This window comes from Hyla sarda, chromosome 1 (genome assembly GCF_029499605.1).
Source record: "Hyla sarda isolate aHylSar1 chromosome 1, aHylSar1.hap1, whole genome shotgun sequence".
NCBI classification, from domain to species: domain Eukaryota; kingdom Metazoa; phylum Chordata; class Amphibia; order Anura; family Hylidae; genus Hyla; species Hyla sarda.
Genome location: NC_079189.1, coordinates 297,551,375 through 297,565,596, shown reverse-complemented (window position 1 = coordinate 297,565,596; position 14,222 = coordinate 297,551,375). Strand labels below are relative to the sequence as shown.

Below are 14,222 nucleotides of genomic sequence, written 5' to 3'. Positions count from 1 at the left end.
CTTTTCCTGGCGGAGCTCCTGGCGTCTTTCAGAAAAACGCATATCAATGCGGGTGGCCAACTGGATAAGTTCAGATAGGGTAGCAGGAATTTCTCGTGCGGCCAGCACATCTTTGATGTGACTGGATAAGCCTTTCTTGAAGGTCGCATAGAGGGCCTCATTATTCCAGGATAGCTCAGAGGCGAGGGTGCAGAACTGGATAGCGTACTCGCCCACAGAAGAACTCCCTTGGACAAGGTTCAGTAGGGCTGTCTCGGCTGAAGAAGCCCGAGCTGGCTCCTCAAAGACACTACGTACTTCTGAGAAGAAGGAATGGAGTGTAGCAGTGGCAGGATCGTTGCGGTCCCAGAGCGGTGTGGCCCATGACAAGGCCTTTCCAGACAGGAGACTGACCACGAAAGCCACCTTAGACCGTTCAGTGGGGAATAGGTCCGACATCATCTCCAAGTGCAAGGAACACTGGGACATGAAGCCACGGCACAACTTAGAGTTCCCATCGAACTTGTCAGGTAGGGACAAGCGGAGTCTGGAAGTGGCAACTTGCTGCTGAGGAGAAGCAGGAGCTGGCGGAGGAGATGGTTGCTGCTGTAGAGGCAGAAGCTGCTGTAGCATGGCGGTCAACTGCGACAGCTGCTGTCCTTGTTGGGGGTATCTGTTGGGATTGCTGGGCAACCACCGTGGTTAGGTCAGCGAGACTTGGCAGCGACACCTCAGCAGGATCCATGGCCGAATCTACTGTCAGGATCTGGATAGGTATGCAGCGAGTACACAGGTGGTGGATCCTCTGTGTCAGTGGGGTGATTGGCGTGGACCGTACCGGAGGACCAGTTCTAAGTTGCTACTGGTTTTCACCAGAGCCCGCCGCAAAGCGGGATGGTCTTGCTGCGGCGGTAGCAACCAGGTCGTGTCCACCGGTAGCGGCTCAACCTCACTGACTGCTGAGACTGGCGTGGTACAGTAGGACTAGACAAAGGCGAGGTCAGACGTAGCAGAAGGTCAGGGCAGGCAGCAAGAGTCGTAGTCAGGGGCAACAGCAGAAGGTCTGGATACACAGGCTTGGGAACACACTAAACGCTTTCACAGGGCGCAAGGCAACAAGATCCGGCAAGAACAGGAAGGGGAAGTGGGTTTATATAAGCAAGGTACAGGTGCAGGTACTGATTGGGCCAGGCACCAATCAATGGTGCACTGGCCCTTTAAATCTCAGAGAGCCGGCGCGCGCGCGCCCTAGAGAGCGGGACTGAGCAGACAGAGGACGGGGCAGGTGAGTAGATTGGGATGCAACCCGCGAGCGGGCGCGTCCCGCTACGCGGGTCGCATCCCCGCCGGCAGTGACAGTGCAGTGCTCCCGGTCAGCGGGTCTGACCGGGGCGCTGCAGAGAGGAGAACGCCGCGAGCGCTCCGGGGAGGAGCAGACACCCGGAGCACTCGGCGTAACACTTACATTCTACTTTTCCAAGTTATTTCTGAATGTCACCTCTTCGGATGCCCATATGGATACCGTCTACTCCTCTAAACTTGAGCAGGCGTCATTGTCCATTGTGTGAGGTCCTGAAATGCCGTGGGATTGGTTTTAATTTAGATATCCCTTCAAGATCAGTCAGTTCAACTTTCATTGCAGATCTTATGTCTCGTAAATGCTCTTTAATTCTTACCCGCAGTTGTCTTAAGGTCATTCCCACGTAAATCAGTCCGCAGGGGCATCTCGCATAATAGACCACTGCTGTTGTCTTGCAATTAATGTGGTTAACTATCCGGAATTTCTTTTCTCCACTAGAGTCCACAAAGAAGTCTGTTCTCTCAACTTGATTACACACTGAGCAGTCCCCACATGGTACTGATCCCCACTTGGGCCTGTTGATGAGAAAATATATGAAGATCTAGGAGACTCATAATGGCTTCTAACCAACAGATCTCTCAGGGACTTACTTCTTCTCATTGTTACTTGAGGTTGTGTAGGGTGTATTTTTCGAAGGTCCGGATCCTGTTGCAGTATTGGCCAAAACTTATGCATGGATCCCATCATCTCACACCAATGATAATCCTTTATCATCCTGATGTCCTTGGATTCTGCTTTTTAGGTCTTGATTGAAATATGTGCTGTCGCTGCTGTGATTTGGCTCTCACTTACCCTTTAGTTATGTCTCTATGTGAGTATCCTCTCTGTAAAAAGCGTTGTTGTAAGTCGAAAGCTTGTCTCTCAAATTCACCCTCCTCATCACAGATCCTTATGGCTCGAAGGAACTGGCCATATGGTATTGCACTAATGGTATGTTGTGGGTGGGAGGATTGGGCGTGAAGTAGTGCATTAACCCTGGTACTCTTTCGATGAATAGTAGTATGTAATTTGCCTCAGTCATCAACGAGGATTTTTAAATCTAAGAAGTCCACTTGTTTCTGACTAATCTGATGTGTTAATTTTATGTTCAGATTATTCTCATTGAGACTTGTGAGGAATATACATAGAGATTCATATGTACCTTGCCAGATAAACAGCACATCATCTATGTAGCACATCCATGATGTCAGTTGTCCTTTTTCCGTTTCATATGTCAGTATATTTTCTTGCTCCCATTGTCCGAGAAATAAATTTGCATAAGATGGCGCGCATCTGGCACCCATCGCCACTCCTCTTGTCTGCAGGTAGAAGCGATCCTTGAAAGTAAAGACCTTTTTATGAAGTGCAAACTCCAGTAAGATCAACAGAAATTCCAAAAATTGGGGCTCAAGTCCCCTCATCTGTAGAAAGTATTTACATGCTGCCAGCCCCTGTGTATGGTTAATACATGTGTAGAGTGATTCCATGTCGCAGGACACTAGAAACATGTCCTTCTCCAACGTCACCCCTTCTAATCTTTGTAGGACTTCTCCTGAGTCTTTAAAGGGCACCTCTCATCAAATAAACTTTTGATATATTTTAGATTAATGAATGTTGAATAACTTTCCAATAGCATGTTAATGAATAATATGCTTCTTTCTATTGTATTTTTCCCGATCAGTCCTGTCAGCAAGCATTTCTGACTCATGCTGGAGTCCTAAACACTCAGAGCTGCCAGACTGCTTTGTTCACAGCCAAACAGGCTGTGAACAAAGCAGGCTGGCAGCTCCGAGTGTTCTCCTTTGTTAACAAAGCAGACTGGCAGCTTGTAGTGTTTAGGACTCCAGCATGAGTCTGAAATGCTTGCTGCCAGGACTGGTAGGGAGACCCCTAGTGGTCATTTCTTCAAAGCGGAAAATTAAATAGAACGAAGCATATTTATTAATAACATGCAATTGTAAAGTTATTCTGCATACATTAATCTATAATATATCAAAAGTTTTTTTTGATGAGAGGTACCCTTTAATGTATGAGGGCAGATCCTTGACACAGGGCTGTAGGTAATAATCCAGAAAACGAAATATTGGTTCACAAAGACTCCCCTTCCCCGACACTATTGGTCTGCCAGGCGGGTTGGATAAGTCTTTGTGAACTTTGGGCAGCATATACAATGAGGCAATCACCGGATGTTCTACCTTCAGCCCTTCATAAACTTTTCTTGAAATGATTCCTTCCTCAAAGGCTCCTTCCAAAATCTGAAAGAGTTCTGTCTGATATACCGCTAGAGGGTTATTGCTCAATTTCTTATAGCATGTGGGATCATTTAGTTGCCTAAATACCTCTTTCATATTTATCCGTGGGCCACACCACAATATTCCCCCCTTTATCAGCGGGTTTGAAAACGACCCCCTTCATTTTCTGTAACTCAGATAAAGCCCTCCTCTGTTTCATGTTCAGGTTGTCACGACATCTATCACTGGGTAAGTTTTTGACTTCCTGAGCTACTCATTTGATGAGCACTTCAACTGGTGGAGTAAGAGACGGGGGGGGGGGGGGGGGGGTAAGACAGTAGATTTTCTACAGATGTCTGTTGGAAACTTACCCCCAATGCTGTTTTCTTCCTGTTCAAGAAGTAGTGATTCTAGTGCCCGGAGCGCTTCCAGTTCCTGTTCTTCTGTAAAGATATGATGTGAAGATTTTTTAGAGAAATGTTTTTTGAGTATATTATCGAAATATCTCCAGCCGTACAGAAGTTATGCCGGAACATACATTTCCTGTAGATTTGCATTGGACTTTTAAAAAAAACTCGGACCCTCACAAATGGGGGTAGTTAAGAGTAAATTTATGTATCCTATATTTTTTGTGGACATAAAGTAACATGTGACCAAGTATTATTGAAATATCTCCAGCCGTTTGGAATTATACAGTAACATATGTTTCCCATAGACTTGCATGGGACTTTAAATAAAAACCCTGACTCTTGCAAATGAGGGTGAGTAAGGGTTAAATTACCTATCCTATGTTTTATCTTAAGCCGTTTGGACGTGATGCTGGAACATACACACACACACATACATTGAGTTTCATATATATATAGATGCTAGCTGAGTACCTGGCGTTGCCTGGTTTTTCCTTCCTAATCCTTGTTGGGGAGGAAAATCAACAAAGCTTTTGACTTCATATCCCATTCTTATATATTGTTGTCATATCCCGTCCCCATATCCCGTCCTCATTTCTTAACCTCATATTCCGACATCATTCTCGGTCCTCATATCCCATCCTCATATCTCAACCTCCTAACCCAACCTCCTATCCTGACTTCCTATCCCGTCATTCTATGCCATCCTCCCATCCCGTCCTCCTATCCCGACCTCCTATCCCGACCTCTTATCCCGTCCTCATATCCAGACCTCCTATCTCATCCTCATATCCTGTCCTCATAACCCGTCCTCATATCCCGTCCTGATATCCGTTCCTCCTATCCCAACCTCCTATCCCGTCCTCATAGCCCGTCCCCATATCCTGACCCCATATCCTGTCCTCATATCCTGTCCTCATATCCTGTCCTCATATCCCGTCCTCATATCCCGTCCTTATATCTCAACCTCATATCTTGACCTCATATCCAGTCCTCCTATCTCGACCTCCTATCCCATCTTCCTATCCCATCCTCCTATGCCGTCCTCTAATCTCAACCTCTTATCTCGACCTCATACCCCATCCTTATGTACCATCCTCATATCCTGTCATTTCCATAAATTTCCCATAGATTTGCATGGGACTTTAAACAAAAACCCTGACCCTCACAAATGGGGGCAGTTAAGGGTTAAATTAAGTATCCTATATTTTAAGTGGACATATATGTAACATGTGACCAAGTATTATCGAAATATCTCCAGCTGTTTGGAAGTTATGTAGTAACATATATTTCCCATAGACTTGTATGGGACTTTAAAGTGTACCTATCAGATTGAACAGAAATATATATATTTTTTAATATATCACTCAGCACCTAATCCTGACATCTAATTTTTATGTGTCTAGCACCTTTATTTATTTTTTTATTACCCTTTTAATTTAGCTCACTAGTCAGAATTCCTCTCAAAGGGAGGGGGCCATGGCCTCACTGTGCAGGTCTCCGCCCCCTCCCTCAGTATGCTGTCTGCTCACATCTCCCCTAGCATTAGCAAAACTACAACTCCCAGCTTCTCCTCACTGACAGTAAAGGGACACAAGCTGACAGTGGGAGGATTTTCCTACAGCTGTGAGCCCTGCGCTCACAGTTGTCAATCAAGAAAGTGTGTCCATGACATAGGTGATGATGCATGGACACAGCAGGACTAGTATGTGTCCAAGCAGGCAGGGGGGGCAGTTGTTTGACTGGCTTTTTCAGTATGAAATACTGAACATTTTCTAATGAAAGCAATTGCAAAACCTATTGGTTATACATGCTTTACAACATATCAAAAGTTTTTGTATCTGACAGTGCCCATTTAAACAAAAATCCTGACCCTGGCAAATGGGGGTGAGTAAGGGTTAAATTACCTATCCTATGTTTGTTTTTGACATATAAGTATCATGTGTGCCAAATTTCATGTTAATATCTTTATCTGTTTGGATGTGATGCTGGAACGTACACACACACACACACACACACACACACATTGGGGGATATTTATCAAAGTTTATTGTGGTCTATTGTGCGCTTAATTTATTTAAAGTCGCACGGCTCTTGATAAATTCTGTGCATGGACTTCGGGATCTATGCTTTAGACTGTATTTAAACCTGCTCCAACATGGTCTGACATTTCAGCGTGCTTTCGGCCAATGCGACTTTTCGCTGAAAAGTCGCTATTGATAAATTCAGCACCAATGCATTTTTCTGTCTAAAATAGACTAGAATGCATCATGTTCTAAAAATCCTCTAAAGCAAAAGTCACAGAAAAGTATTTAGACTGCAACTTTCTGTGCGATAAATTTAGATGGAAAAAAACTAGTCTAAATCCTTTGATAAATCTCCTTCATTGCGTTTCATAATTATATATATACATAACTGCATAACTTCCAAACGGCTGGAGATATTTTGATAATACTTGGTCATATGTAACTTATATGTCTACTTAAAATATAGGATAGTTAATTTAACCCTTAACTACCCCCATTTGTGAGGGTTTTGGTTTTTGTTTAAAGTCCCATGCAAATCAATGGGAAATGTATGTTCCCACATAACTTCCGTACGGCTGGAGATATTTCAATACCTGATACACATATTATTGGTCGGGACAGTAGGTCGGGATAGGAGGATTGGATAGGAGGACCGGGATAGGAGGACTGGGATAGGAGGACGGGATAGGAGGTCGGGATAGGAGGTCGGGATAGGAGGTCGGGATAGGAGGTCGAGATAGGAGGACGGGATAGGGGGACGGGATAGGGGGATGGGATAGGGGACGGGATAGGAGGACGGGATAGGAGGATGGGATAGTAGGACCGGGATAGGAGGACCGGGATAGGAGGACGGGATAGGAGGTCGGGATAGGAGGTCGGGATAGGAGGTCGAGATAGGAGGTCGAGATAGGAGGACGGGATAGGAGGTCGGGATAGGAGGTCGGGATAGGAGGACTGGATAGGGGGACGGGATAGGGGGACGGGATAGGGGGACGGGATAGGACGACAGGATAGGACGACAGGATAGGAGGACGGGATAGGAGGTCGAGATAGGAGGTCGAGATAGGAGGACAGGATAGGAGGACGAGATATGAAGACGGGATAGGAGGATGGGATATGAGGTCGGGGTAGGAGGTCGGGATATGAGGACGGGAAAGAAGGACGAGATAGGAGGTCGAGATATGAGGACGGGAAAGAAGGACGAGATAGGAGGACGAGATAGGAGGTCGGGATAGGAGGTTGAGATAGGAGGACGGGATAGGAGGATGGGACAGGAAGACGGGATAGGAGGTCGGGATAGGAGGTCAAGAAAGGAGGTTGGGATAGGAGGTCAGGATAGGAGGTCAGGATAGGAGGACAGGATATGAGGACGGGATGTGAGGATGGCATATGAGGTCGTGATATGATGACGGATAGGAGGTCGGGATAGGAGGTCGGGATATGAGGACGGGATGTGAGGACGGTATATGACAACAATATATGAGGACTGGATGTGAAGTCAAAAGCTTCCTCCTTTGTTTATTTTCCTCCCCAACATGAATTAGAAAGGAAAAGCTATTGTATATATATATATATATATATATATATAGGTGATAAAGGCAAAATAAATAGATACACATGGTCGAATTAGGTACCTTATAACATATTAAATTTTTTTTTGACAGGTACGCTTTAAAAGATCAATTAAAAAGACAGTGGTTTCTACTGGATGAATAAACAAGTGGATCCAGCCTCAGCAGCTGGTCAGTCTTTGCATTGTCTAAAGTTGTTAGGACTTTTTTTTAACTGAACATGTAACTGAACATGCTTGTTTTTCTCACTTAGGGCTCGTTCATACGTCCATTAATAAATGTCCATTAGCAATCATCTGTTTGATAATTTTTCAAACAGGTTGCAAACAGCTGTAAAATAATCCCATTGATGTCAATGGGAATTTTTTTTCCCAGTCCTTTGTCACCCGTTTGCACCCATTTGCTTCCTGTTCTGTTCTGTCTTTTTTTTTTTTTTTTGACGGGGGGGAAGATGGTGCATGCAGTATTTTTTCTCCCCTCAAAAATAACGTATTAGGATTAGAATAACGGATTAGAATAAAGGATATTATAAATTTAACATTGAAGTCTATGGCAAATGAATGAGCCTTTACTGTCATCTGTTTGCACCCGGGTTATAATATACATTATTAGTTCTGAGCATGCTCAGAAGAGGTAACATCAGAAGACTCCTGCAGTGTTGTGGGACTACTACTACTCCAATCATGGACTTGTTTCCATGATGGGAGTAGTAGTTCCTCCAGCTGCAGGAGTCTGCGGGTGTCTGGGGAGACTATATTAGTGCTTGTACTACTACCCTAATCATTGAACAGAGTCTGTTCCATGTTGGGGGTAGTAGTACAGGGGATTGATCTCACCGGGTCTCACTTCTGAGACCCGATGCGATCAGAAGTTATTAAGCATGGAAGCGAGCGGCATGCTCCACTCCTCTGCGATGTATAGAATGTTTTTACTTTAATTTTGCCACCCCCCCCCCAGTGCTTCTATATACAAATGCCCCCACAACACTATGTGTGAAAAGTGTTATATTAGCAGCACATCTGCTGGCCGCCTGCTGGCCTGATGCACTGCTGATAAAAATACTTTTCACACATAGCGCTATGGTGGCATATTATGATAAATGTTCTGTGGGGGGTACATTATAAATGCGCTGCAGTGGGTATATATTAATAAATGCACCGGCAGGGGGTCATATCTTTAAAACATGCGCTGCGGGGGAATATTATAAATGTGCTGGAGGGGCTAGATATATAGTGCTATATGTCTGCCCCTATCCAGCTCTATATATCTTGACCCCCACAGCACTTTTCATATATAGCCCCTGCTGCCACTCACAATCTTCATTTTAAAAACCATGCCGGTCGCCCTGAATGGTTTCTCAGTACTGGCCATTCAGGGCTCCCAGCGGGGGATTTAAAAATGAAAGTTAAAACACTCTACATCACAGAGGAGCGGAGCATGCCGCCCGCTCCCCTGCTTAAAGGGGTTCTCGCTTGTTTATACTGTTTTTTGTTATTATGTTTGTGTGTTATGTGTGTATAAGTATGTGTTTTTTATGTGTGTTGTGATTATGTATATATGTATTTTCTTACCTTTTGTGAAGATCCGGAAGCTGACCCCTTTTTCTTCCAGCGGCTTGCTGTGTAACCTCGGCCTCCGCCATATTGTGTTCGGTAAGTGGGATGTCGGGGGGTGTGTTCTTGCTTCTGTACTTCCTATCTTCTGACGTCCGAGGTGAATCTTTTCTTCCTGTTTCTTCCATGGCTCAGCGACGAATCTGTGGCCTCTTCCGGCGCATGCGGAGGTAGTTTGTTTTTTTTACCAATAAAGTTTTTTTTGTCTAATTGACAAACTGTCTGCGCATGCGCGAGTACGCAAGTGCTACGCTAACAGCGTAGCGTACGTTAGGCCTACGCTAATAGGGTAGCTTTGCGTAAGCGCAGACAGTTTGTCAATTAGACAAAAAAAACTGTATTGGTAAAAAAAAAAAAAAAACTACCTGCGCATGCGCCGGAAGAGGCCGCAGATTCATCGCTGAGCCACGGAAGAAACAGAAATAAAAGATTCACCTCGGACATCAGAAGATAGGAAGGACAGAAGCAAGAACACACACCCCGACATCCCACTTACCGAACACACCATGGCGGAGGCCGAGGTTACACAGCAAGCTGCTGGAAGAAAAAGGGGCCAGCTTCCGGATCTTCACAAAAGGTAAGAAAATACATATATACATAATCACAACACACATAAAAAAAACACATACTTATACACACATAACACACAAACATAATAACAAAAAACAGTATAAACAAGGGAGAACCCCTTTAATAACCGCTGATCGCATCAGGTCTCAGAAGTGAGACCCAGTGCGATCAATCCCTTATCCCCTGTACTACAACCCCCATCATGGAACAGACTCTGTTTCATAATGGGGGTAGTAGTACAAACATTAATGTAGTGTCCCCAGTCACCTGCAGACTCCCGCATCCAGGAACTACTACTCCCATCATGGAAACAAGTCTGTTCCATGATTGGAGTAGTAGTCCTGGCTGCAGGAGTCTGTAGGTAGCTGACTTTTCATACTGACGGATGAAAAACTGATGCAAAAGGATGCCACAGAATGTCATCCGTTTGCATCAGTTTGCATCCGTCAGTAGTATAGTCTGTTTAGGAGGCAGTGACGGGAGAAAAGCGGGACGGAAGTAAACGGTCGTGTGAACGTTGAATTACAAGCAATAAAAAACATGGAAGATAAGGCAGAATAGGGGGACACTGGGATGTCAGGAGCAGAAGGGAAGGGTTGACAGAGAAAAAGCATGAAGATACAGAGAGTAGTTGCCTGTTCTCATAAAAGCATTACAATATTCTATAATGTGATGATTGGATAATTTATAGTAGCCATTGGGTTATCTTGGAGGGTATTATGGTTGAATCAAAATTAAAGAATGCGGCAGAGATTTGGCAAGGCTTCCAGATACTCGTTTCTAATTGGGTTAGGGAAGACTGACATTTTACTTCCTGCATCAGGCAGCAGAAAGTCTAAAATGCTCTTTTGGTTTAAAGATTTCTTTATTGAAAATCCCACACAAGACTCTAAGCACACTGGCATTGATTTGAGCAGCGGTTTCCTTAGAATGTTGTAGCAGAAATCTCTAAGTAGTGCCAGCTGCCACAAAAAAGGTTGAAGAGGTTTAAGAGCTTTACAAAACCCTTTCATGCAGGAATGTGAATAGCAACCTAGAGGTTTTGTTTATACCACTCTTTATATATTTCGTGTCATATACAGTAAATCATTTTTTTTTACATATAAGAGTTTTAAGTCTCTAAATGTAGTAGAGGTAAATCAGTCATACCAAAACTTGTTATAAATTGCAAATTGCCTTCATTTAAAGGGAAACTAACTGGCTGTTCACCTGCACTAAACTCAATACACTTTTATAGTGCGGGTAAAAAGCATTACAAGGGATCACTTACAAAAATTGGTGCAGTTGATTAAAACTTATGGCTCCTGTTATCCTTATTGCTATACAGCTGCGCTACTGTGCACAATGAAGGCAGGGAGATGGTTTTTCAAGCTCTTCTGCCTCCTCTATGCACAGCACTATGGCCGCCCATATGATGAATATTCTAATTTGTTCGCTCTCATGTTCTAATGACGTAAGAGCCTTCTGGCACATGAGTGATCTGCTTTTGTAGCCTGTGTAGGTTCTCACGTCCCTAGGACATGAGAGTAAACAAATTAGAATTTTCATAAGGTGGGCGGGCATAGTACTGAGTATAAAGGAGCTTGACAAGCCAAATCTCCGCCTCCATTGCACACAGCAGCGCAGTAGCAATCAGAATACTGGGAGGCAGAACTTTTAATCATGTAAATGATCCCTCATTTTATTGCTGTTTATCTGCACTATAACCCCATGTATAAGCTTTAGTGTGGGTGAATAGGCTGTCAGTTTCCCTTTAAAATAACTAAGGGACTCTTTCCTTTGTACTGCTACAGCTGCCAATGTCAATAAAAATCCAATCTTCCTTAGTAAAAATGCAAAGTATTAAGTGTGTTAGTCATTGCTAGGTCACTGATCTTTTTAGAGTCACCAGGACCAGGTTTTTAACCCAGGGTAGAACCTAGTATTTCCTGCCATCCCTTTTATGCTGTCTGAACCATGAGGTTGTCCCCGGTGGCATCTTCCCACCCAACAGGTAACACACTTAACCACATTTGAACAATGATGCAAATCAAACTAACCCAGGAGTTGACTCCATTGAGTCATACATTTATTTTGTGAAGAAGGACGTTAAAGAATCAACAACTTAACAAATCTATTACACCAGTGACTGTGGGTAGATTGATAGATAGATAGATAGAGTCCATGCATAACACTTGGAAAGATATTATATAACTCAAGGAGTGAACGTCCTTTAACCCCTTAAGGACATTGGCCCACATTTATCATTGTCTTTAGACAGCTTTTTGTGTCTAAAAAAGGGGCAAAAAAGGCGAAGCAGGGTTTTTTGGGTCTTTTTTTGCCCCTTTTTGTTTACACATTTCTGCTGATTATGAGTTGCAATCCACTGATTTTGAGTTGCAATCCACTGATTTTCTCAATAGACATGATATGGAAGGGATTTATCATTGCACCTTTTTGTAAAAAGGAGCAAAAAAGGCGCAAAGCCACTGAAAAGTCTATAAAACTACACCAGCCCAGACATGGTGTAGCTTTTTGGTGTATGTGTAGACAGAAATTTCAGAAAATGTGGACCTGCTCAAAATTTATTAAAGCTCTTTTACCTTTTAATAAATTTGGTGCTCCTACACATTATCAGCACACAAAAAAAGGTATAAAAAAAATGCTTCACTTGCACTGCAATGATAAATGTGGGCCATTGGGCGTAAATGTACATACTGATCCGCTGGGACTTAGCACACAAGGACGTATATTTACATCCTGTACATGACGCGAGCACCAGGACTATGCTTGCATCATGCACGGCAGGACCCGGCTGTGATGTGTGCATACTGTGATGACTCGCTCTTGCAGACAGGTGCAGTTGCAGTATAGAGGCACAGAAACAGGACTTTTCAACTCAATGTTTTATTCACACTTGGCAAACAGCAAACAGTCTTTAAATGCAGAACAAAGGAAAACATAACAAAAGTTCACCTGTATTCCTTAGGTGTTTGTTCACACCTGAATCCATGTCGTGCAGCATCAAGCAAGTCTTTTCCAAGCCTCCAGGCAGTCTGCTGACTGGCTTCCAAACTCTCAGGGAAGAACTCCACACTAAGCTCTCTCTGGCAGTGTGAGCTGCAACTATCAATTCCCCCTCAGCTGGTGAGGCAGCCTAGCTTTAAGGCCAACAAAAGTTGGCCTGGATTGTGGGGAATGCCCCCCCCCCCTACACTTGACCAGTAAGAGCCCTCCTGGATTGGCCTTCCAGCCATACTACAGCCACAGTGTCCATCTGCATCGAAGCACAGACACTGAATAAATACCGGCTCTTACTTCACCAAGGCCAGACTCGTGACAGGGCATCGGCGTTGCCTAGCAACTGACCAGCCCTGTGTTCAACTGTGGACTTAAAGTTTTGTAAGGGCAAAAACCACTGGGTGACCCTGGCATTTTTGTTCTTAGCCTGGCACATCCACTTGAGAGGGGAATGATCCGTCACAAGATTAAACTTTCTCCCCAACAAATAATAGGGAAGAGACTCGAGTGCCCACTTTATGGCCAGGCACTCTCTCTCCACTATACAATACCTGGTCATGGCCGGGGTCAATTTGCGGCTGAGAAAGACAACAGGATGTTCTTCCCCGTTAATTTGGTCTCTTCCAACCCTATAGCACATTTTTTAGGGTTAGCAGTAAACCCGGCCTTCCTAAGGGAGTCTACCACTGCCTGTACTATTGGAAGGTGACATTTCCAGTCTGTACTGTGAATAATGATATCGTCCAGATAGGCTGAGGCATACCGACGATACAGCCGGAGTACAATATTCAATAGCCTTTGAAATGTAGCGGGAGCGCCATGTAAACTAAAGGGTAACACCTTGTACTGGAATAAACATTCTGGTGTGACAAAGGCTGTTTTCTCTTTGGCAGCCTCCATCAAGGGTACCTGCCAGTACCCTTTTGTGAGTTCCAAAACAGAAAAATACCGAGCCTGTCCTAGTCTCTCAATAAGCTCATCCACTCGGGGCATGGGATATGCATTAAACTTGGAAACCTCATTAAGTTTGCGGAAATCATTACAGAATCCAACATACCGTCTGGCTTGAGTATTAAGACCATTGGACTGGCCCACTCACTTTTTGACCCTTGATGACATCCAATTTTAACATCTGTTGTATTTCTTCTGAGATGGCTTGTTGCCGCGACTCAAGTACCCGGTATGGTTTCAACCGTATTTTAACCGTGGGTTCAGTGACAATATCATGGTGGATGACAGAAGTATGTCCAGGAAGGTCTGAGAACACATCGGTGTTCCTACTGACAAACTCCCTGGCCTCCTGAGTCTGTGCCGAAGAAAGGCTGTCAGCAATTTTCACTGTGGCAACTGCTTCCTTCGTACCAGGCTGAGGGACGGGAAACCCCACCTCTAACAAACCTGGCCTGGGGCTGTCATCCACACAAGTCTCCCTATCTTTCCAAGGTTTCAACAAGTTTTCATGGTACACTTGCTCTGGCTTCCTCC

General features: G+C 44.2%; 1 protein-coding gene across 1 annotated transcript in view; it reads left to right on the top strand.

Moving 5' to 3' along the window:
• LOC130268641 (uncharacterized) overlaps window positions 1-7,803 on the top strand; it is a 361,414-nt gene extending 353,611 nt beyond the window's left edge. The window contains exon 10 of the mRNA XM_056518046.1: window positions 7,648-7,803. Within this exon, the coding sequence (XP_056374021.1) occupies window positions 7,648-7,699 (52 nt within the window). The 3' untranslated portion in view covers window positions 7,700-7,803. The remainder of the gene's footprint in view (window positions 1-7,647) is intronic.
• The last annotated feature ends 6,419 nt before the right edge of the window (window positions 7,804-14,222 follow it).